The 22228-nt window shown below is 50.7% G+C and overlaps 10 protein-coding genes and 1 pseudogene across 11 annotated transcripts; 3 read left to right on the top strand and 8 right to left on the bottom strand.

Annotated features, from left to right (window-relative positions):
- Window positions 1–699: 699 nt before the first annotated feature.
- Window positions 700–2254, top strand: SEPMUDRAFT_120165 (Phosphomevalonate kinase; the record flags this gene model as incomplete). The annotated part of the gene is made up of 2 exons (XM_016901577.1): window positions 700–965; window positions 1138–2254. The coding sequence occupies 2 exons, from the start codon at window positions 700–702 to the stop codon at window positions 2252–2254; spliced, it is 1383 nt and encodes a 460-aa protein (XP_016757427.1).
- A 285-nt stretch (window positions 2255–2539) lies between these two features.
- SEPMUDRAFT_110814 (uncharacterized protein) lies at window positions 2540–3100 on the bottom strand (the record flags this gene model as incomplete). The annotated part of the gene is made up of 3 exons (XM_016900876.1): window positions 2540–2635; window positions 2747–2868; window positions 2977–3100. 3 exons carry the CDS (start codon window positions 3098–3100, stop codon window positions 2540–2542), a joined length of 342 nt encoding a protein of 113 aa, XP_016757426.1.
- A 567-nt stretch (window positions 3101–3667) lies between these two features.
- Window positions 3668–5330, bottom strand: SEPMUDRAFT_151380 (uncharacterized protein; the record flags this gene model as incomplete). The annotated part of the gene is made up of 2 exons (XM_016906777.1): window positions 4810–5330; window positions 3668–4750 (listed from the first exon to the last, which is right to left on the bottom strand). A coding segment is annotated over exon 2 (567 nt), but the record flags the coding sequence as incomplete, so codon positions are not given.
- On the bottom strand, window positions 4451–5073 carry SEPMUDRAFT_110813 (uncharacterized protein; the record flags this gene model as incomplete). Its single annotated transcript, XM_016900875.1, has 2 exons — window positions 4451–4750; window positions 4810–5073. The coding sequence occupies 2 exons, from the start codon at window positions 5071–5073 to the stop codon at window positions 4451–4453; spliced, it is 564 nt and encodes a 187-aa protein (XP_016757425.1).
- Window positions 5331–7124: 1794 nt separating the features above from the next.
- On the bottom strand, window positions 7125–7222 carry SEPMUDRAFT_t67 (annotated as a pseudogene). Its single transcript has one exon. The product of its transcript is annotated as a tRNA-OTHER (tRNA).
- Window positions 7223–7551: 329 nt separating this feature from the next.
- On the bottom strand, window positions 7552–10667 carry SEPMUDRAFT_166039 (MT-A70-domain-containing protein; the record flags this gene model as incomplete). The annotated part of the gene is made up of 2 exons (XM_016908198.1): window positions 9072–10667; window positions 7552–8799 (listed from the first exon to the last, which is right to left on the bottom strand). Exons 1-2 carry the CDS (start codon window positions 9225–9227, stop codon window positions 7552–7554), a joined length of 1404 nt encoding a protein of 467 aa, XP_016757423.1. The 5' UTR covers window positions 9228–10667.
- SEPMUDRAFT_151379 (mitochondrial carrier) lies at window positions 9112–10667 on the top strand. The gene has a single exon (XM_016906776.1). The coding sequence runs from the start codon at window positions 9233–9235 to the stop codon at window positions 10433–10435; it is 1203 nt and encodes a 400-aa protein (XP_016757422.1). The 5' UTR covers window positions 9112–9232; the 3' UTR covers window positions 10436–10667.
- A 1077-nt stretch (window positions 10668–11744) lies between these two features.
- On the bottom strand, window positions 11745–13197 carry SEPMUDRAFT_110810 (uncharacterized protein; the record flags this gene model as incomplete). Its single annotated transcript, XM_016900874.1, has 5 exons — window positions 11745–11812; window positions 11849–11961; window positions 12013–12040; window positions 12062–12265; window positions 12429–13197. 5 exons carry the CDS (start codon window positions 13195–13197, stop codon window positions 11745–11747), a joined length of 1182 nt encoding a protein of 393 aa, XP_016757421.1.
- Window positions 13198–18083: 4886 nt separating this feature from the next.
- On the top strand, window positions 18084–18825 carry SEPMUDRAFT_120159 (uncharacterized protein; the record flags this gene model as incomplete). Its single annotated transcript, XM_016901576.1, has 2 exons — window positions 18084–18571; window positions 18681–18825. 2 exons carry the CDS (start codon window positions 18084–18086, stop codon window positions 18823–18825), a joined length of 633 nt encoding a protein of 210 aa, XP_016757420.1.
- Window positions 18769–19796, bottom strand: SEPMUDRAFT_151378 (uncharacterized protein). The gene is made up of 4 exons (XM_016906775.1): window positions 19654–19796; window positions 19387–19590; window positions 19135–19203; window positions 18769–19081 (listed from the first exon to the last, which is right to left on the bottom strand). Exons 1-4 carry the CDS (start codon window positions 19699–19701, stop codon window positions 19034–19036), a joined length of 369 nt encoding a protein of 122 aa, XP_016757419.1. The 5' UTR covers window positions 19702–19796; the 3' UTR covers window positions 18769–19033.
- Window positions 19797–20073: 277 nt separating this feature from the next.
- On the bottom strand, window positions 20074–22058 carry SEPMUDRAFT_135733 (GMP synthase subunit B). The gene is made up of 2 exons (XM_016902729.1): window positions 21215–22058; window positions 20074–21102 (listed from the first exon to the last, which is right to left on the bottom strand). Exons 1-2 carry the CDS (start codon window positions 21996–21998, stop codon window positions 20249–20251), a joined length of 1638 nt encoding a protein of 545 aa, XP_016757418.1. The 5' UTR covers window positions 21999–22058; the 3' UTR covers window positions 20074–20248.
- Between the last annotated feature and the right edge of the window lie 170 nt (window positions 22059–22228).

Genomic DNA, 22228 nt, shown 5'->3' with positions numbered 1-22228 from the left:
CTGATAAGGGACGCCTTCCAAGCTCTCGAGTGCGACGGGAAGTCGATGACTCGACGACGACGCGACGGTTTTTTCTCGCTGCCCGCATACCTAAACAGGCTTCCACAGAGAATAGGAGGCAACGTGAGGTAATAAGGCTCGGGGAGACATGGGATATGCCATTATTTCATGCACTCTCTCTCTCCTCGAACCACTTTCAGTGATGATGACTCCCACCGGACTCCCGTCGCGACCGTACATGTACCTCCTAGAATCCCCCAATCTACATGAACGTTCTTGTTAGCGCTGCAGTCATCTGCCAACCTCGCTTCACCCATTGCACGCTCGCCACCACCACACTGGGTTACCTCTACGCTTTTCTGCCAGCTGTTTAGAGCTCCGCCACTACTGAAAGTCCACCTCAGGAACGCGCCTCTGTAGGAGGTACCACACGCCACATACGGGGCCACGTCCTGTCCCGCAAAATTCCCTAGCCTGCCTCCTGCCTGTAGGTTCGGGAACCCGCTCGAATCTTCGACAGCGGCATTTCGGGTCACCTGCCCTTCGCTTGCCCGCCCGCTGCCGTGTTTCCCTTCCCACGGACTTACCTCTGCTCCACCCGGCCTCCAGTGGCTGTCCCCCCAATCCTCACGTGCAAAAAGTAATTGGGGCTGATCGACTGCGGCCGGTGCGGCGCCTGGGGTATATCTATCGCACTGAATGGCTTCACCCAGTCCGGTGGCTGTCTCCGCGCCAGGTAAAGTCCTGCTGGCGGGCGGATATCTGGTGTTGGATCGAGCACATACGGGTCTGGTGTTCGGCCTGGATGCTCGCATACATGTCCTCATCGAGGACATTCCCACCAGCAAAGGCATTGTTCTCAATGAAATCGTTGTGAGGTCGCCGCAGTTTCTCGATGCTGTTTGGGAATATGGCTATCGTTTGACTGAGAGGGACGGCGGTGTCAAAGTCACGCCCTTGAGAGTGTAAGTGTTTCCGCTCTGTTGAAGAGAATTTTGTTCGGCTTCTGTTCTTTTTGGTACTCTTTGCACATGCCCAAAGAAAGATACGGCATGGCAATCCTATCTGTTGCCTCAGGTGAATGAGCACTGTATGAATGGTGGAGGACAAATCACTTACGCTCCTATCAACTCGCAGAGACGCGGACCTCAATCTGAACCGGAACCCATTCATCGAGACGACAATTGCCTATGTTCTCAGTTACATCACAAGCATAAGCCACCCAAACATATCCCCATCGTCTATCACTATCCTCGCCGACAACGATTATTACTCAACGCCTGCAGGCATTTCCACTGGTAACGATGGATCGTCTCCACGCTTCCACAACTTCGCAGTTCCCATTTCAAGTGCCCCCAAGACTGGTTTAGGTTCGTCTGCAGCTCTAGTAACATCTGTGACAGCTGCACTGCTGTCATACTATCTCCCTCGCTCCAAATTCGACATCACACACGACTCCAGTAGGAGACGTCTCCACAACCTCGCCCAAGCAGCACACTGCGCAGCTCAAGGCAAAGTGGGTTCGGGCTTCGACATCGCCTCTGCAGTCTACGGAACCATGCTGTATCGACGTTTCTCCCCCTCCATCCTCGCCTCTCATGCTAGCCCCGGAACTCCCAAGTTCGGTACTGAGATTCGAGACATTGTGGACGAAACCTTCCACGGCAGCGAGTGGGATACCGAAATTTTGAAAGATCAAGTTCGCGTGCCTGATGGCCTGCGATTGGTCATGTGTGATGTATCCTGCGGATCCAAAACTCCGGGGATGGTCAAGCAGGTATTGGCATGGCGAGCAGAGCAAGTCGAGGAAGCGAATGCGTTGTGGAAGGATCTCGACGAAGCAAACGCAGGCCTCGCTTCCGATATGAAAGCAGTTGCGGAGGCACAGGATGGGAACTACACGGCTTTGAGCGCGAGATTCACGCGGATCCGAGAACTCATCCGCCTCATGTCCGAGAAGAGTGGCGTGCCCATTGAGCCACCTGCTCAGACGGAACTGCTCGATGCGTGCGAGAAGATTCCAGGTGTCGTGGGAGGCGTGGTTCCCGGTGCTGGTGGCTACGATGCCATTTCGCTGTTGATCAAAGATCAGCCCGAGACCATTGCAGCGTTGGAGAAGCTCTTTGCCGGCTGGGACTTCAAAGGGGAAGGTGATGGCGGTGGAAAAGTGAGTATGTTGGGTGTCCGCGAGGAAATGACTGGTGTGAAGTTGGAGGATCCTAAAAGTTATGTCAGTGCGTTGAAGTCCTTATAGACTCTTGCATACATGTATGGTAGGTGGTGCATCATAGAAACATGGCTCGTGTCCGATTGAAGTTATGATGAGTAGTCATTCTTGAAGCTGATTTCCACACTTCATCGACTGCTCTCGAGGTGACCATGTATCTTACAAGTCCACTTCTTCACCAATCGCCCTCTTCCTCTCCTTATTCTTCTTCTTTTTCTGATACTCTTCCGGTACAAGACTCCATACCGTATCTCTCATCTCGCTTTTGTCTGTAGCAGGTGCATGCCGTAGAAAAAAATAAACAGAATCCCTCTACTTTCGACTCTTCTCCGCAGCCTTTGCACTCTCATCCTGCAACTCCTTAATACTGGCCTTGTCGGCCTTCAACTCGCCACGGTCTGCCTTGGCCTAGAGATTCACAATCGTCAGTCCCAGAATCAAAGTCTGCAGCAGCAGCAGCAGCAGAATGAATAGATGAAAGAATCCAAGGGAATCAATGTGCAAGTGTCATCATCTTACAATACTCTCCGACTCGGAAGCAATCGAAGCATCCCATTCATTCGTTCCCTGCTTCTGTCCTTTCAACTGCGCCTGTTTCGCTTTTTCAATTTCCGCTTTACGCGCTGCGGGGTCTTCGTTGCCTATTGCATAAAAAAAAAGAAATCTCAGTATCTGAAGGTACTCGTAGAAGTTTGTGTTTTCCCGTGCACGTGCTTGAGGTGCGTTGAAGAAGGCTGTTTGTTACATACCAATGGAAGTCTCCTTGCCGGCGAACACGATTCTTCCAGAGTGGAAAGTTCTTCTCGAGAGGGAAGTTGGTAGAGCGCGGAAGGCAGAGGCAGTTGGCTGAAGGGCCATTCTGAAGGCGGACATGTTTTTTTGGTAGGTTGTAGGAGGAGTGTGTGGAGGGAGCTTGAGGTAGTCGAAGCTGAGTCTGGTTCTGGTGATGAGAACGTCGGGTGTCTTCTTCTTCTTCTACTTCTTTCGCAAAACTGTTTGAATGGAGAATGTGAGTGCGAGGGAAGGAAGGAGCTACCTGTCTGTACCTTAATGGGTTTGTTTAGGCAGGTAGGCTGGATGATCCAATCGTCGCCCTCGGTACCTATTCGTTAAACGGTTTTTGACGACGCTATCATGTCGTCATGGCCCATACAAACACGACTCGTCGGGGAGTCGTCGGACGATGACGGAAGTGATATTCACAGTGATACATGGCCGTACACCGAAGTGCGAGCGGCATTGCTACATACATGGTACCACCTATATAGGTACTCTTTGTAGAGAATGCATATAGTGGTGTGCGTGCGATTGCGAAGTGGTATGGTACCTATCTATGCAAGTCTACCCACATTGCCTTCTGCCCGTGCCTCGGACTGCAATCTGGCACTGACGCAGGTCATCTTGGAGCAGAGCAGCGAGAACGATGAGGGTAAGGTATCTGTATGGGCAAAGTCCTTGTATTCGTATCAAGCCGCATGCATGGCAGCAGCAGCTGGGTATAAGGTACAATGTGTAGTCGAGCAAGGCCTGCAATGCCTGCTCCATCTTTGTAGGCACCAGAACACCAACATCTTGAACCAACGACGGTATCTTTCCGCTCAACACCATGCGTCGAATAAAAAATAAAAAGCAAGCAATGGCCACAACCACAGAATCGCCGTTCGGTCAGGTTGTCCACAATGGCCAAGTTTCCCCCAGTTTTTCGCCCTTCATCCCAGAGCTGGTTTTTATCATGATAAGACACGCAGACAGAGTATGAAATTGCGCTCTTCGCTTGCTGTTTTTCGTGACACTCGCCCCACTGGTACTGCCACCACCGCCACCAAAACACCGTGCAAAACAACACAGAATAGCAAAACAATAAATAAGAGTGAGGAAGGAAAATCAAAGCCACAATCGTCGTCCGGATAAATGCTTCCCAACAATTCGTTTCCCGTCCGTGTATCATCGCTCGCTCGCAGAGATCAAAGTCGAGAATCATTGCCGTCCCGTGAAATGCTTCGTTCATAGTACTTCGTAATGCTGTGGTAAACGCCGTTGTCCAGGTCGGGGAAGAGCGCTACTTCCACTCGTTCTAAATGTCGTATTTGTTTGTACAAAAGGTATCGCTGGAATGGTAAAAGGCCAACACATGGTGCGCAAACATGTATTGGAGTAGAGAGGCCCGCCAGCCCGACAACGCAGAACGTTTCATAGCATCACTTGTGGCAGTACGACCAGTACTTATGCCCAGCGACGCTGGCCGTACTGCTGCGGCTGCTGAACTTGTCGGCCTGGCGAGACACTCGACGCAGAGCGGGTAGAAGGGTCCACGATAGGAATGGCATTACGGTTGCGCTGCGCCATGGGTTGGTGAAGCTTTGTTTGCGCTTGATGATAGTTCACCGGAGTGTACGAGGTAGGTATCGAAGGCAGGAGTAATGAGGATGTAGGCTGAACTTGCTGTTGCAGAGGAGAGCCCTCGGGCGAGCCTGACGATAGCGAGCCTCTGTCGGAGGCAGACGAGGAATGGATAGATTGCAACTGTGACATGAGGTTAGCCCAAGCTTCCGAAGCGTTGGTGGCATTGCAGCCAAACATACATCATCCTCGGTCAGGAGGTCGAACGGGCAAAAGACCTCGTCGTCGTCGAAGTCGAACCCTCTTGCCGCTTCTAGCACTCGCAAGTAGTCATTGTATGTTTGCACTTGTGGTGCCTCCTCTTTCGGGCTCTTCTGCGCCCTGTATTGACGTTGGGCGTTGCTCGAAGACACTCTCGGCCCACGACGACTGCGCCCACCGGCATGGTGCTGGTGGTTCTGAGCGTGCGCTCCGTATGTCGGCATCCCGTACTGATAGCTGGCCATGATTGCAGAAGTATGTGTTTGTGATGGATTTTTGAGTTTGGTGATTCCAGTGGGGGCCTTGTTGTGGTGGTGGTGTTGTTGTTGTTGTTGTTATGATCGAATTTCCGTCGCCCAGGAGGTGGCAAAATGTCTGCTGATGCTGTTCGGTGTGAAGTCGCTTTGGATGTCTCGGAAATGAAGTGGGTGGTTGGGGTGTGAAGCTGGATAGAGGTTGGTGATGGAATAGAGATGAAGAGTTAAGATGCGTTGCAAGTCAAGTCGTAGTCAGAGGGCTGGAGAGTGAAAGCTGGTGCGAGGCTCGCTCGCGGGAGGGCTGGCTGGTTTCAGTCAAGTGGGAGGTGGCCTGTGCGACGGGACTAATAAGCCAGTGGCGCCGTCGCTCGTGCTGTGATTGGCTGACGTGGCCCTAGTTCTAAAACCTTTGCCACGCGCGCAGGGCCCTTTCGACCAATGTGCTCTGCTGCGCAATGTTAGGGATCCACCCACTTGCAGGCCACTCTGCGAGTCGCTGGTCTCGACGACGACGATCTTTCTCGATGGCAATCACTCAGAGTTTCTCTAGCAGGCTGTGCTGCCATCGAAGGCTGCGGTGGTATATTGGGGCCTCGACGCCCTCGTGCTGATGATGTACTTGTAGAAGCCTCAGGTACCTACAGAGGATATAGGTAGGTAAGGCAGGCTGTCGCCTGCTCACTCACACCACCATCTCAAGATGCCCCCCGCACGTGCAGCAGCAACAGCAGCGCCAGCAGCACCAGCAGGCAGCCAGCAGCGGTCCGCTACTCACCAGTCGCTGTCGGTCCGCAGAGACGCTTCGGCCAACAACGCTCATTCGGCTCAGGGCGATGCCTGTTTGCCTGTCTTCTCCAGGGCGGGAGCTTCGTCATCATGGTTGCCAGCCTGCCTCTATGCATGGAAGCGCCCGTCAATTCTAGTTCCAGTCTTGACCTGCACGGGGCCGTACAGTACCTCCATAGTCACCGCCATTTTGCTCGTGCACCCCCAGGCTCCCCAGCTGCATCTCGATTCTCGAGCATCGGTCTTTGTGCACATCTGACGAAACATTGAAACATGCAGGACGGACGTGTATATCCTCGTGTCCTTGACTAGAGCATTCATACACTATGTCTGGCGAGAACGTTGCACACGTACATACCTGATACCTCCTACGTACGGCAGGGTAGGTAGGGAACCATCTCGACATTTGAGACGCTGCCCAGGACCCTGCACCAATGTGCATGTGCGTGTTACAAGGCACCGATCCGTCACACACTCGCAGGGGTCTCGACACCTTAACGTCAAAGTGGGAGGTATCGCCATTCGCCACGGAGCACTTTGCATTTACTTGGCTGCATCCAACTTGCTCCCAAAAGCTGCAGGTCGAAGCCTCTGCATCGTCAGCCCGATACCATGGTCTGCCGTCGCCTTCCGCCGTGTGGTCACATAGGATGTACCGTATAACTGACAACTCTCTTCGAATCGTTCTAATGAACGATATGTATGGAAATTGCAAAGGTGTGCAGAGCGTGGAGAAGCGTTAGGTGCTACCATGATTCAAAACCGTGCAGCTAATTGCGAATTTGAGGCTGAGTACAACGTTGTTGTAGAATTGCCATTCCAGAGTCAGGCGAGCAAGCGTGTTGCTTTTCTTGCTGCTGCTATTGCAAGAGGTCGCAGTATCCTGGTGAAATCCCACGTATTCACTCCTGTTGTCGCAGTATCCTGGTGACAATCCAACGATTCCACGTATTCACTCTGATTGACTACTGCGGGCCGACTTTACCATGTATCCGGAGGAATGAAGAGCCGTTGAAGGTCAAAAGCCGAGAGTGCCAAGACATGTTCACCACAAAACTTTTGAGACAAGAGCTTTTAACACACCGAACAGTTACAACACCGACGACAGCCATAAACCCGTAAATACCGCGAGGTACCTCAAATCAGTTAAAAAAAAATAAAGGCGAAAAAAATGTGGACTACAATACGCATGATCGTACATTGAAGACGGTGCTAATTCATGTTAGTGAGTGGCACAAGATTGTACCGGTACGAGAAGAATGCTTACGGATTCGAACCCACGAGGCAAAGCCACTGCGGATTCTGCTTAGATGGCCTAAACGCAGCTCCATAACCACTCGGACACATCTCCATTGGTTTAATTGTGCTCCGAGATTTCTCCGGATTTTATATGTATACTGACATAGAATGCTGCTGGATGTGATGAGAATAAAATGCGTTACATATAACTCGAGCTGGACCAACATGAATGACCGCCCAGAGAAGTATTACAAAAGAAGCCAGTACTGTATTTTATCTTGAAGCCTCCGTCGATATACGCATGGTCAACCGCTCGAGTCTTCTGTCTGATCGACCCATTCGGTAGCATCCTCACGGTCGAGCGATGGTATAGTGGCCAATGCCGAATGGGCACTACATGTCGCCTGCGGCCCTACCAGTATCTTACGCAGTGTACCTCGTTTATGCCTCGTCTGCCTGTTGCCAATATCCTTCCCAGTTAAACTTCAAGCACTCATTACCCCAGCTCCACCACCCGGACACAAGATGTCTTGCGAAAATCTCCAACACTGGTGCCTCAGTTCCAATAAGATCGCCGACCAGTTCCTTCAGGCATGGCTTCCTCGAGTGCAAATCCGGTACACCCACAATCACTCTCCTCTTCAAATTGGTCACTCCACTCTGACCGCTTTTACCGACGAGCAGAATCTCGTACGGTTTCTTTCCATTCCACGTATCGCCCAATGGACTGCTAGGCTCACCAGCTGCAGTGGTCTTCAGCCATATCCATTCCTCGGCCAGGGAAATACCCCATTTCTCAAATAGTCCACCTGATCCCAGAACGAGGGCTCGGACGGCAGGTTTATTCGTGATCCATATTGCTACATATCCTGGCCCAGTCAGAAGTGAACGCAGGTTCAAACCGCATAGCATGGTGTCCAGGTCAATCAGCTTCGTGGTAGAGTACGACGTCCCTGGGGTCTGGTGTGTTCGCTTGACAGAACGACTTGGCCAGGGTGGATCGAGAAGGATGAAATCGAACTTCTGTTGTCGCTCGTTAACTAGTTCGTGGAATGATCGGGGCTGCGAACAGTCGCTCAAGTAAGCTACTGAATTTGCTGGTAGACGGAAACGATACTGTAGGGATGTAGCTGTATCCAGGACATGACTTGTAATAGTCAAGATCGCCGGCACTGTGGTGTAAGTCCAGAGGTTAGAGCCGGGCTCGTAGTCAAACTCGTAGTCTTGTTCAAGCCTATTGCTTCGAGGTTCTACATTATATTCCAGAGGGATCCGAGTCCCTTTTACGGCGACCTCGAGGAGAGTTGGAGGCAGAGGATCACGAGACAGACTTTGATCTATATCTGTCGATTTCCGTTTCCTAGATGACGGCTCACCTTGCTCCTCCCGGTCCTGATCACCTTCGAAGATAAATGGTCTGGGAAGACACCACTGGCCATTGCAACGAGACTCGACTGTTCCTAGAGCTGCCTTGAGCAGAACTCGGTAATTTTCATCCTCGGACTTATTACTGAGATTTCCCTCGGCCTTCACGAGTTTTGGTGCTGGGATTGAGAAGGGCTTCTGGAGAGGCACCGACGACTGCAGCACATGTGCACATGGTTCGTCTGCCGTGCCCTGAGCGACAGCAACAGAGCCGGGGATGTCGATAAGTACTGTCGTCTTGTCTTCGCTCTGCCATAAGACAGACTTCATGCTCGTGGTTTGCACGGGAGGTCTGCCTATACGGGTATTCGTGCACAATGGCCCAGTCAGACTCACCTACCTGAAGTCATATCGTGCTTGCTTGCTTGCTTACTTCTGAGAAGCATGTGATAGGAGGAAAGGAAAGGCTAAGAAGAGAAAACAGAAGAAGGCTAGAACAACGAGAGGCCTCGGCTGAAGGGCTCGGCTTTGGGACGTCACACGGCAGTCGCACTGTCGACTTCCTGCAAACACAATATCACCACACCTCAGCACACCTCAGCACTCCTACACGTAGGCAGACTGCCGCCACTCTCCCACGAAAGCATATTGTGAAGCGCAATACCACATTCGAAAACAAGGACCCGAATCTCAATGTCGCCAACACGATCGCCTTGAACGCCCACTTCCACCACGCATCCCGCTCCGTACATAATCGATGACCACAGTGCCTGCAGGGCAGCATGCCAGCCATGACAGTGGAATTCAGAGACTCCAGACGAACGAACCACCTGAGATGAAGCCGCATTTGCCTGGGGTCTGTCCGACAGACACGGAAACGCTGATACCGCGACAAGCACCACGCCAGCAGCGTGAGATCCCCAAGCAGAGTTGGGAGTATGTCGTACGCTCCGGTGTTGCGGGTGGCCTCGCGGCCTGCGCGGCGAAGACCGTGGTTGCACCGCTCGACCGTGTCAAGATCCTCTTCCAGGCCAATAACCCCAAATTTGAAAAGTACATTGGGTCGTGGAGTGGCGCTGCAAAGGCGATCCGAGACATACACGCTTCGAGCGGAGTGGGAGGTCTCTTTCGTGGACACTCGGCTACGTTGCTTCGCATCTTTCCATATGGCGGGATCAAGTTCCTGGCATATGAACAGGTCCGCGCCGTGGTAATACCCACCAAAGAGCACGAAACACCATATCGACGGTTTGCAGCGGGAAGTCTGGCAGGTATATGCTCCGTGTTCAGCACGTACCCGCTCGAGGTGATAAGAGTACGGCTGGCCTGGGAGACTAAGTCGAGCAAGAGAGTCACAGTACGAGAGATATGCAAGAAGATATATCTAGAAAGGCCGCCAGAGCCCATTGCTACAAATACTGCCGCGATGTCCAAATCTCTGGGAGCGACAGTTGACGCTACACAAGCCGCTATCAGGACTGTTACCCCAGGAAGTGGGTTGGGCAACTTCTTTCGAGGGTTTACGCCAACGTTGTGGGGCATGGTACCATATGCAGGAGCGTCCTTCCTCACGCATGACGCAGCTGGAGATTTCATGCGTCTTCCTGCTCTTGCCGAATATACGATACTACCGATTTCCGAGCGATCACAGAAACAATTGGCGCCAGGAAAGCCACCTCCGCTCCGAGCATGGGCTGAGCTGACCACTGGTGCAGTGGCAGGCTTCGTCAGCCAGACGGTGTCATATCCGCTCGAGGTGATCAGGCGAAGGATGCAGGTCGGAGGCGTTGTTGGCGATGGGCACCGATTGACAATGATCGAAGTCGCACGCAGCATACAGGCTGACAAGGGCATCAAAGGCTTCTTCGTTGGCCTGGGGATTGGTTACGTCAAAGTGATTCCCATGGTCGCGACAAGTTTTTACGTTTACGAGAGGATGAAAACGTACTTTGGCATATAAGCGAGAGCAAGACCCAAGAGGGCATGACTTGAAGGCATTCATTGTACATATGACAATGGGATCTGCAAAATGGACAACGGTATAGAAGGCAAAGGCTCCGTCTGCATGAGCCCAACCCAAGCATCATTTACGAGCGCAGGCGTTCCGAAAGGGATAGACGAAACACACATGGGTAGCCGAGGCGTTTTGAAGAGCCACAACAGTACAGTGCGCAATTTACGTGAGAATCAACACAAGCAATCGTCGTCACCTGAAGCAGTGTGTGTCCCTTTGAAACTCCCGGCGCCACGTATAATCCTTCCTGTCTCCTACGGTCTGTGCTTCACCCCCATGTTGGTTAGGGCTTGGAATGGACATGGACATCCGTTTCCGCTTTTCTCAACTATTTCATTCCGAGAATGCCCCACTCCAGAACAACGCGTACGGTTTCTTGCAAGCATATATGTAGATGTAAGATCTACCCGCAACGCCGCAAGCGGAGCCACGATGATCGAAAAATGACAAGGCCCTTCGAAAGCCACGCAAGAATAGGTGCTGTAGGTAACATGTAGGTATGAAATGAAGCCCAAGAGCCAAGGGCGTGCACAGATCGTCAGAGGGAACGAAAGTAAATTTACCCTACACTACGAGCCCGTGTTTTTTCAATGTTGGCTCGGCCAGGCCATTTTTTTTTTCTTTTCGATGAGCTCACAAGATCGCATGTACCTACCTACTATAGTAGTTCATAGGGCAGAATTGTTGTTGTTGTTGTTGAAGATTACGAGGGCTATGAAATTGATGTTGCATAAGGTATGTACCTAGCCGTTACCCGTTTGGAATTTGGGTTAAGCGAACATTTCGGTTATGAAACCCCTGTTTCTGTTTTCTTTATCAGAGCGGTTTCGATATACTACTTGTTTGTTGTTGGAACAAGAACTCTATGTACTGTGTATGGAAGACGGACGGCCCTGTTCTACGGATGCAACTGTAGGTACATACACCTTCCACAGCCGTTCGATAGTCCATCCGCACCCCCCTGTCCAGCGTATAGGAGGACGTGTTTTTTAATTCTCACCGGGGTCAAAATCGTGAAACACCTTTATTTCGCCGCTTGCAAGGTGCAATAACTCCACTTTCTTGATCCTCGCCAGGTATTCTGCACCTAAAATGGGGGAACTTATACTTCTTGGGTAATTTTCAAGGTGCGGATAGACTATCGAACGGCTGTGGAAGGTGTATGTACCTAACAGTAGGTAGTGCCGACATTAAATTGGTGCACGGAGCCCTATCCCCGTAGACATATTCGTTGCGGCTGGATGCACGTTATGTTTTATCTAGGCTTGATGTCTTCCCCTACACCGAACAAGATGTTGTTCAAGGTTTCAAGAATTTCGCAGTCTACTGTACAAGTTGGTGAAATTAGAGACAGCTTACGCAGAAAGCCTATAGTACGCTCCAACAGCTTTTTGAACTTATCTTTTGATACTAGAGTCCCTAGGTAAGGGCTGTTGTAGATTACAGAGAGAATCAGCATGTTTCCAAATTGCCTACGTAACGTTAGTTGTCGTTCCCTAGGCTGATTGAAGAATGCAACTTACGTATACGCGGTATCATGTATGTTTGTTACTACCAGCCGGTTAGGCATACCGTCGAAGGCAACAGTGCTGTGCATAGCGGCATCAATACAACGTTTAGCTACCGCGTAACTTTTACGATCTCCAATCTGTTTAATAGCGTTGAAAAGATGGATATCTGTTGCGGAGTCGCGTTTCGTCGCATGTTGGTCGCATATTATCGGGGTGTATTGTCGGGTAAAAGAGGATACAAAACTACCTACACTATCGAATAGAGCTATATAGGGGCTAGCATACATGGTCTGCGGTCTAAGGTATATTAGAACTAATATACATAACCCGTAGACAAACCCAGTAAGGTATCATTTCACAACAATATCAGCTTTATCGCGAGGTTTACCGCGTCCGTCCCTCGCGGCTCTAGAGTATATACTCTTTACCCTCATCCTCGATTACAATCTGAGCATCTAGATCAGACGCCATAGTGCGATTGATCTGGACCGAGTCCAGAAAGCTTTTGTAAGGAGCAGTAACGTCTCTTTTTTTATGACCAAACGGGCTCGTAACCCTCCAGATCCAGTTAATCCTTTTTGGAGAATCATCGTTGGCTTCGATACAGGTTTGATATGTCTTGCCAGCTTCGAACGTAAGCACATTGGAATCGTGTTCACAGGGATAATGCGTATTGAGTCTTTTCGATGATTCACCACTGTGCTGAGTCCAGCATCCTTGAACGTCGGAGGCCGCTCCTTCGTCTGTGAAGACGATCGTGCTCCAGGTCGTCAATGTCTCGTCGAACTTCAATCCTGACGAACACGCAACTCCATCCGTATCTCTTGGAGGCTTGGAACCTTGTCCTTGGAATAGGTCTCTGCATGCGTTGTCCGGCTTCTTTTCTGAGTTGATACTGCTCGGGAAACAGAACACTTGGAACTTGGGGTTGTCGCTGCAATCCCTTTCGTACCATTCCTGGTGATTCTCTTGAGGGTTTGGAGCTGTCCTCCTGCAGAGAGCTTTGAATCTATACTCGCTTACGCACATCGCTTGTTGAGTCCTCCATGTCACTCTCCCTGGTCCATAACCTCCATTCTTTTCTTTGCAAACGTTGTAGAAGACTGCACTGTCGAAATGGCTGGCAACTTGACCGCCAGCGCATTCAACGATAGATGGTAGAAGTGCGCAGATGGTTACAAGATTAGCAACGTGCATGGCTGCCGAAATGCGGTACGATCGCCAAATGCTTAGTAGGTATAACAAAGAATGTAAAAGTGGTGCAAGAGCAGCTCGTTTGAGCGTCTAGATTCTGCTCGCTTCTATATATGTCTAACGTGTGTAGCGAGACCCTTGGAGAGAAGTGGCGAAGGATGCGCTTGTAGGAACCATGTCGTTACCACGCACAGCCCCTTTCCTAACCGAACGATTCTTGTCTAGACCTCTGCAAGCAACACGGGAATAATACAAAGACATAACTATCGTTTGCATATTCAGAATCAGGCTGAAGAAGCTTGCAATCTAGCGAAAGCCTTCGTACCATTTATGGTTTAAGCACGACCCGAGTCTTTTCAGCCATGCTGTTCGTCCATCCCGGCGGACTCAACCTCCTTAAAGAGCAAACAAACACCTGCCTTGTGCTGTTCTCTATCGGGAGGTCTATACGGTGCGGAAGAGCTCGATCCTGACAGTAACACTTGGGATGACGCCGATAGGATGCGGCGATACTTGTCTCCAATTGAGGAGCCGAGGCGCAGACGTGCTAGGGATTCTGCCGCCTGCTGGTCGCTGCTCTGTTGTGGATAACCCCTCCCCTGTTTACGAGTGACATGGCTTAAGCCTTACGGAGTCGCTGCGGTTCCTCGACATCCGCCGTACTTTGCGACTGCTCGCGCCGCAGCTCTTGAATCTCCGCGTTCGGCTATTTGCCCTTGGAGTCGTTGGAGCTCATAGAGATGCGCTTGATCCTAAGCAGCTATTCGATTGTTCTGCTCCCTGCTCCTTTGTTTACCTACTCTGCCCGGTCCGTAGACCAAACCCCTATCTTAGGGCTGATAGTCGCACAATGCGCAGTTGTGCTGTCCGTCTATTCGCTCTAGCCTGGAAATTTCTAACGCATTATGCTTCGATACATGACACCCATAACCTTGCTAATACGGTAGCACCGAACGCGGTAGAAGCCGAGTCTCGTAGTAGGTCTTTCCTGCCTTACTGTTCTCAGCACATGAAATTCGACAAGGGGCGCCATTTAGGACTAGCTTCAACTCTACGTCTGCATGAACTTTTGCGTTCAATACAAGACCTAAGCACGGCTATTACGCAGACTCCGCCCTGCCTGCGCATCCTAGGCAGGAAGTAAATAAGCAGCACAACGCGTACGGAACTTTAATGTCGCTTTTCTACTTAGGACGTCAGCCTAGGGATCTGTACCAGATTATAAGCGCGAAGGAACGACGGTTATCTTCGATACACACCTCTCGCTACTAGATCGTCTAGTATACTCCAGCTCTGAATTTCGAGTCTACTGCTAGTTAACGGCCTGCTACATTATAACTCCTCTACTCGTCCGGACGTTGTAGCTACGGCGCGGGGCTAGCGTACGAGATTCGGCAAGCGACTTGCAAAGCGACAGCAAGTATAGATACTTAGGCTACTATCCTTTGAACTACTATTCGACCGGTCAGGGCAGAAGGAAATGGACTGAGAGTTTGGACGTTGCTTTTGCATACTTACATCCACTTCCGCGGGCACGGAGAAGCGCTTTTCACGACAAGTGTTTCCTTTTGTACGCAAAAAGTAAAATGAACAGTTCCCTCGCTAAATCTACTGCGTGTCTTTCTTCTCTAGACATAGGTATAATCAAATGGACAACGCGCTTCTCGTTTTCAACGTGCTGAGTATTACCGAGCTCCCGATCCTCCTAGCCCGAGAACTGATATACACCACTGACACTCCATGCTGCGATCATGAATTAGTGATCACCAACGTTGGACGGTACATTTCCTTGATCTGGAATCAGAAGAGGACAACATGAGGGCCAGCTTTACATTTCCTTGACGCACCAGTAGAAGGAAGCAATAAAACTTTGTGATGTTTGAACTTTAAGCGTAGCCGCCCTGTCGGCATCAACGCAATCCCGGCGCTGACTGGAACGTAGGAGCCCAAGTTCGAAATCTGGACCGGATTAGCGTTTAATAAAGAATTGCAGCTCTGAGCTGCAGTTGTAGTTGATGTTGTTTGGTGACAGGGGACGTTGTGGTCACGTGACGTACTTAGACACGTGACACAGCTAGCGTGCACATGCAGTTGCTTCGAGACAGTCTTCTTCTTCTTCTTCTTCTTCTTTAGATACACACGCAATACTACATGATTACGAGTACACACATTCAGTGTTGTAATCTCATCTCGGCAATGGTACGAGATTCAACGACATCGCTGACACTTTCACCTCAGACTCATTCATTGGCGGGACGGGATAATGCCATCCTCTTTAGGGGCTCATACTTGACTTGGTCCTGAATTCTACTCGCTGCTTCGTTCGCAAGCTCACATCGGTTTTCTACGCTATCGCATACAATCTTTACATCGCCATCTGTAGCAAGCCCTGAAATTTTGCATAGGTCGATTCAGAGCTGGGGATCAGTATATGAAATAGGCAGCATTCGATCCGGTTCTTCGTTCTCCGACTCATTGCAGTAATGGATGGCTAGGTGCCCCAATCGAACAGGAAGCTACTGTCGAGCGTTCGCCAAAGAAGTGCTGTCAGCATATCTCGCACGCTGCGGGCTGAATCGTGCTGGGACTGTCAACATTCATCAACGTGGCTCTGCCTGGCGTAACAAAATCCCAGTAGACGGCCGATACCTGGCGGGACCTAGAAGAGGCCGACGAGCGAACACACTAGATATGAGGCATAGGCTGTTAGGAGGACGGGAGACGAACGAGAAAGAGGATGCTGGCGGAACCACCTGGAGACGAAGAGTATCTTACCGTACGCCCTAAACGTATGGCATCGCAGGGCACCGTCAACTACCGGAGCCCGCATCGAGGCACGCATACCCTCAGTGCGGCAAAGCCTAGGGCAGTAGGTGCAAAGAGGGATAATCCTATAGCTTGCTTGGCCTGTTCAATCAGACCGGAGAGATCGGGGTCAACAATGCCAATCTTGTGGTCGAACTGCGACAGGCTTCGACATTCTTCTAGGTTGCGATCTAGGCCCGGGATGATCGAGACTTTAACGCCTATAGTCTTAATATGTCCTACGGGCCTGCCCGTTGGTAGTACGGAATTTATACCAATCTCAATTTTCGCGCGCGCACAGCGCGCGCATATCTATCTCTATCTCTATCTCTCTATATTCTTCTTCTTCTTCTTCTTCTTCTTCTCCTCGGGCGTCTTCTTCTTCTCGGACGTCTTCTTCCTCGCGGGCGTTCTCTTCTTCTTCTTCTTCTTCTTCTTCTTCTTCTTCTTCCCGGGCTTCTTCTTCCTACTTCCTAGGCATCTCCATCTCCATCTCCATCTCCATCTCCATCTCCATCTCCATCTCCATCTCCATCTCCACTACCTCCTTCTTTACCTTATCCTTGTCCTTCAAAATTTAGAAGAGAAGGACAAGAAGAAGAGAAGCCTAAGGACAAGGACAAGGACAAGGATAAGGGAGGGGGAGGGAAGGAGAGGAGGAGAAGGAGGAGGAGGAGATAGAGATAGAGATAGAGATAGAAGAAGCCTCGTAGGAAGAAGAAGAAGAAGAAGATTGATAGATAGAGAAAGAGAGATAGAATACCCGTACACGCGCGCGGCGTGTGTACATACATACCTCGTACGAAAATTGGCCGACACCGTGCTACCAACGGGCAGGCCCGTAGGACATATTAAATTACCGTGTATCAATACGCTTCCCTTCGCTAATGTATCCGATTCCGCTCTATGAAAATTCCGCGGTGAAAGGTCATTATCATCATCATCGACGGTAGCATGACTATCGCCTCGGGGAGTGTTCCGCATTCCATGCTATCCCCCCCCCCCCAAGCCCAAGTTTGCAGGGTTTCCAGGTGGAAATAGTTTACCGAAAACTCACGACTCGGCCCGGCGGGATGGGGATCATCGGGCCATCGGCATCGCCTTCTCGAGAAGAAGCATGGGTTCCTCCCCTACCTCCTAGCGAAAGAAAAAGGGGGGGGAAACATCAAACCCAGGATAGAACAGGGCCAGAACGTGGCAACACTGCCTCACACACACACACAGTCACAGTGCACACAGACACGCACCACTACCTAAAGAGGCCTAGGGAGGCTTCAAAGATAGAATAGGTAAGGTATTTCTTTCCGGCACATTCACAATCATACCAATGGACATGGCCTTTACCCCCCCCTAGTCTTTTGTCTCGGAATTACTGGTTCAAGACTTCGGCAGCTTGCAACAGGGTTTCTTTCTGGCCATCTGCGAAAAGCTGGGAAGCTTTTGGTGGGAACCTGACCCGTAACTGTTCGCACACCACCATAGACCTGGTCCTTGGAATCACGCCAGAAGAAAAGTGCCCAACCCCTGGGGCCTGGGGGGGTGCGCGCGGTCGGTTGTCTGACGTTTCGGGTAGGTGGATGGGTGAGTGAGTGATTGATTGATTGATTGATTGATTGATTGAATACGTTATTAAATTTGCTTGTTCTCTACCTACTGGGATGATCACATCAGGGAAGGGGGTGTAGAAAAAATAGATAGGGTGAGTAGTGGTAGTCGTCAGACTCGTCACTGGTAGTAAGGAAGTGAGATGGTGGTCATCATATACATAGGGTAGGGTATGGTACTTTAGTCATTCGATCGCAAGGAATATTACTACTGTCAGGTACATGTACCTTACCTTACTACCTGTACTTCACTACTTCACTACTTCACTACCTACTCCCCTTCCCTCTCTGTCTGGCATACTTGTTGGAGTGGTACCACATTGCAAAATTACATATCTACCTGACCTACCAACCAACCCACCACCCAACCTACCAACCTATCTACCAGCCTACCGACCTACCTACTGTGTATATACAAAATTCAGAACGACGACAACAACAGCAACAACAGCACCACCACCACCAGCAATAAAACCAAAAATGCAAGGTCCAACAGTAATACCCACACCACCCAAACCTCCCTGCCTCTATCGCGTGACCGACAGCACCTCACACACACTCCCCAACCACCTCTCGGGAGACTTCGACACAGGCACACAAACCGGAGCCACATGGGAAGACATCATAAGTCCCCTAACCCTCGATCGACAACTCGACGGGCCGGATTTCCATTTCCACAACGTCAGCGAAGACGATGACAACAACGACTACGAAAGCCATCTTGCGAAAATTTTCAATTCTCCACTCTTCGTCTCGACGACGACTTCTGCAGCGTGGGCTACTTCAGAACATCGTAGAAGGCTGTTGAAGAAGAGAAGAAGAGATGTTCGAACGTATAAGATTGATTTGCATCGGTTTGAGTGGGAATATGTGGAACTTGGTAAAGGGATCAAGTTTCCAATTTTGAGAAGTCCTGGGTGGGAATGTGCTGTGTTTTCGACGGATTGTGCGACACAGGGGTTGAATTGGTAAGTTTCTCCCGTGTTAGGGATTTGATTCTGACGATAGGTAGAAGTTTCTTTTCTCTCTTGAGCTGAGAATTAAAGGTTTAAGTGGCTGACTTGGTTTTGCCGACAGGTGGAATCATAAGCGTGACAGTTTGGAGTGGTTTGCTGTTGTGTGCATACCGAGCAAGTTTATCCATCTGGTCGAGGTCAATGGTGTGCTGCTGTCTAGTGGAAGTAGTAGTGACACAGGGAATAACGTGAGCTGGGCAGGGTAAAACTTCATCTGGTCTGACAAGACTTTTCTCAATTCAAGAACCTGGTTTTATCCTCTGTTCTGCGGCAGACTATATGCCGATCTGGAGCTTCCTCGCCCAATGGTATCATCTACACATCTCATCGTGATGTTTTCTGGCTCTGTATTGCCAATCCTCTTTCTATGCGGCAACGCTGGTTGGTAGTATGCTAACAACAGAACAGAAAGCTTTAGTTTGAAGCAGCTGGGCCAAAATCACCCTTTTTCTTGAGGATTGCCTGAACAAGATTAGCATTTTTCGTCGATATGGCAGGATGCCGCGGGCTCTCACCTCCTCCTCCTCGCGAAGCTGCTGGTCAATCTTGGCCCCCTTGGAGGGCTCGTTGCCGTGGTTGCGGGCCTGTCGATGCCTGATCAGTTTCTACTTCCTCTCATCTTGGTTGCTGGTATTCGCAGGTTGCATGAGATATGTCCTGGAATTCGAACGAGAGCTTTGCTGATGCTGGTGACCAGTCGAACTCGCAGTCGGTCGCATATATGCCGGGACATGCTTTTGCCGTGCTTGGTGGTTGCTGTGACTTACGGGCAAAGTCGCGTCCTTCTTCGATTCGAATGCTTCTTGGCTCTTCTCTGAGTCCGGCTCTTGGTCTTTCTTCTCCTCAGCAGCTAGGCGGTTGGCAATGGAGCGCTCGTCCTTTGCGTCAGTCGCGTTGTGTGAGTTCTTCTTGCCCTCGTCGAAGCGCTCAGACTCCTTCTGCGCCTTCAGCTCCGCGTCGGTGTAGTTTTTCTGCGCATTGATCAGCGTCCCAGTCCCTTCAATGCGAGGGAGGGTTGGAGGGGCACTAGGTACCTGGTCACCATCCTCGTAAGTGCGACGGTCGCCAACGTTTGAAGACATGGTAGTGGTGGTGGTGGTGGTGGTTGAAGTGTGGTGAGTGAGTTGAAGTGTGACGGGTATGTCGAAGTGTTGCAGAGCTTGATTTTGGTGTATGCAGGTCTGTGTGTGTGTGTTCTCTGAAAGATGGGGCATGAGACAGCTGCCCGCTATAAAACTCTCTTGCAATAATGACGATGTGATTATGACCTCACTCAGGCACGGACCGTATCACAGACTGCCATTCACGTTCACTCAGCTTTGTGGATCTCGTGGGCCTGGCAACGACATCACAGTCTTTGCAAACCAAGGAAATGTCACGGGGATGATGAAAAGATGCGTCTCGTGAATTGCTGGGATGCAAACAGTGAAGTGAAATGAAGTCTAGCACAACACTCGTTTAATAATCATGTTTCATTGTGCTTCTGGGGTATCATAGGATGCTGCTGTTCACGGTTCAACTTCTGCATCACGACCCAACGCCTCGCTATCTAGCATATTGGTGTACCACTCCCTCTCATGCCTGCCAACGCCTTACAACCCCGATGCTTTCGCTCCATGCTCGAGCTCGTTACTCCAATTCAATAGTGGCAGGTGGTTTGCTGGTAGTCTCATACACCACTCTTGCCACGCCCTGAACCTCGTTCGCGATACGATCACTTACGCTTGCGAACCAATCCATAGGAGCTCCAGTGAAGACATTGGCAGTCATGAAATCGGTAGTCTGTACGGCACGAAGGTGCACAATCTCGCCATGAAGTCTCTGGTCTCCCACGACAGCCACGGACTTCACTCCCAGTACTGCAGCATAAGCCTGCGATATTTCGCGATAGAAACCGGCCTTCCTGATTTCCTCGATCCAGATCTTGTCTGCCTCTTGAGCAATGCGGATGCGGTCTGTAGTGACTTCACCAATGATGCGAATAGCTAGACCGGGACCTGGGAAAGGATGGCGCCAAACGAGATTCTCTGGGATACCAAGCTCGGTGCCCAGAGCGCGTACTTCATCTTTGAAGAGCTCACGGAGAGGCTCGATGAGCTTGAGATCCATCTTCTCGGGCAGACCGCCAACATTGTGATGTGTCTTGATTGTGGCGCTGGGTCCCTTGAACGAAATCGACTCAATCACGTCCGGGTAGAGAGTGCCCTGGAGGAACCATTCGACCTTGCCAGCCCGGTCTGTATTCTCGGCGCGAGCAGCGATCTTCTTGGCTTCTTCCTGAAAGATCTCGATGAATTCGTTGCCGATGATTTTGCGCTTCTTCTCTGGGTCTGAAACACCAGCGAGCTTGCCGAGGAAGCGATCTTTGGCATCTATCACTGTAAGGTTGACTTTGAGTCCTTCCTTCAGCGTGGCTTCCACCTCAACTGCTTCATTGAGTCGCAGACAGCCGTTATCGACCATGACGGCGTGGAAACGGTCACCTGCGACAGTTAGCAAGATTCACGCCTTTTTCAAGTATCGATCTGCTTTGTAGATGCATAATGCCAGACAAATAACGGAGGGTGCCTGCCGTGTAGCGATCAACAAACTTACCGATTGCAGTCTGCATGAGCTTGGCTGCTACGGTGGAGTCAACACCACCACTGACGGCACCGATGACTTGCTGTTTGTCTCCTACAAGAGTTCTTATCCTTTCCACCTCTTGATTGACAAAAGCGCCCATGGTCCAATTTGTCTGTGCCTTGCAGATTCCAACAGCGAAGTTCTTGATGAGCTGAATGCCCTTGGGGGTGTGAGAGACCTCAGGGTGGAATTGAATGCCATATAGGTTTTTGGTATCATGTGCAATGCCCGCGAATGGTGCATTGGCAGTGCTTGCGATGGTATGGAAATTGTCTGGAAGCCTCGAGACCTTGTCACCGTGTGACATCCAAACAACCTCGTTCTCTAAGCCCTCGAACAATTTGTCGATGTGTGCGCTCTTGCCCGCGTGCTTCTGTAGCTGCAAGGTTGCCTTGCCATACTCCCTCTTCTCGCCCGCAGCAACTCCTTTACCATGATGCCAAGCCAGCTCTTGCAGACCATAACAGATGCCGAGAATGGGGACGTCCAGCTGGAACACCGCCTCATCCACGTGGGGAGCATCTGGGCTGTAGACAGAATAGGGCCCGCCAGAGAGAATGATTCCTTTGGGTGTAAAGTCGAGGTCCTTCAGCTTCTGTGTGCATGGCAGCATCTCAGAATAGACATTGAGCTCGCGAAGTCGGCGTGTGATCAGATGGGTGTATTGGGAGCCAAAATCGAGGACGAGGATGGTATCGAAGAGTTTGTGCGGTGCTTGAGGCAATTCGCCGTTGGTGGTCCCATTGACGGCCATCTTTGCTGGATCGATGTTTTAGGTAGGCAGAAATGAATGTAAGGCGAGTTGGTATTGAAGGCCTTCCAGAGTGGACACCACCAACCTCCAATTCAGAAATCTTCCATTCAATGGATGACTCCACGCTCGCTTGTGATAGCCGATAGCCACAAGTCGTGGAGCGCAGAAGTCGTGGCCACCAAACGCCTCCACTCCCCTCGTCCCGACCATCCACATCCATCTTAGCATTA

Source organism: Sphaerulina musiva, assembly GCF_000320565.1.
Source record: "Sphaerulina musiva SO2202 unplaced genomic scaffold SEPMUscaffold_10, whole genome shotgun sequence".
Classification (NCBI taxonomy): domain Eukaryota; kingdom Fungi; phylum Ascomycota; class Dothideomycetes; order Mycosphaerellales; family Mycosphaerellaceae; genus Sphaerulina; species Sphaerulina musiva.
Note: the sequence above shows the minus strand (reverse complement) of the source record. Positions and strands in the feature narration are given on the sequence as shown.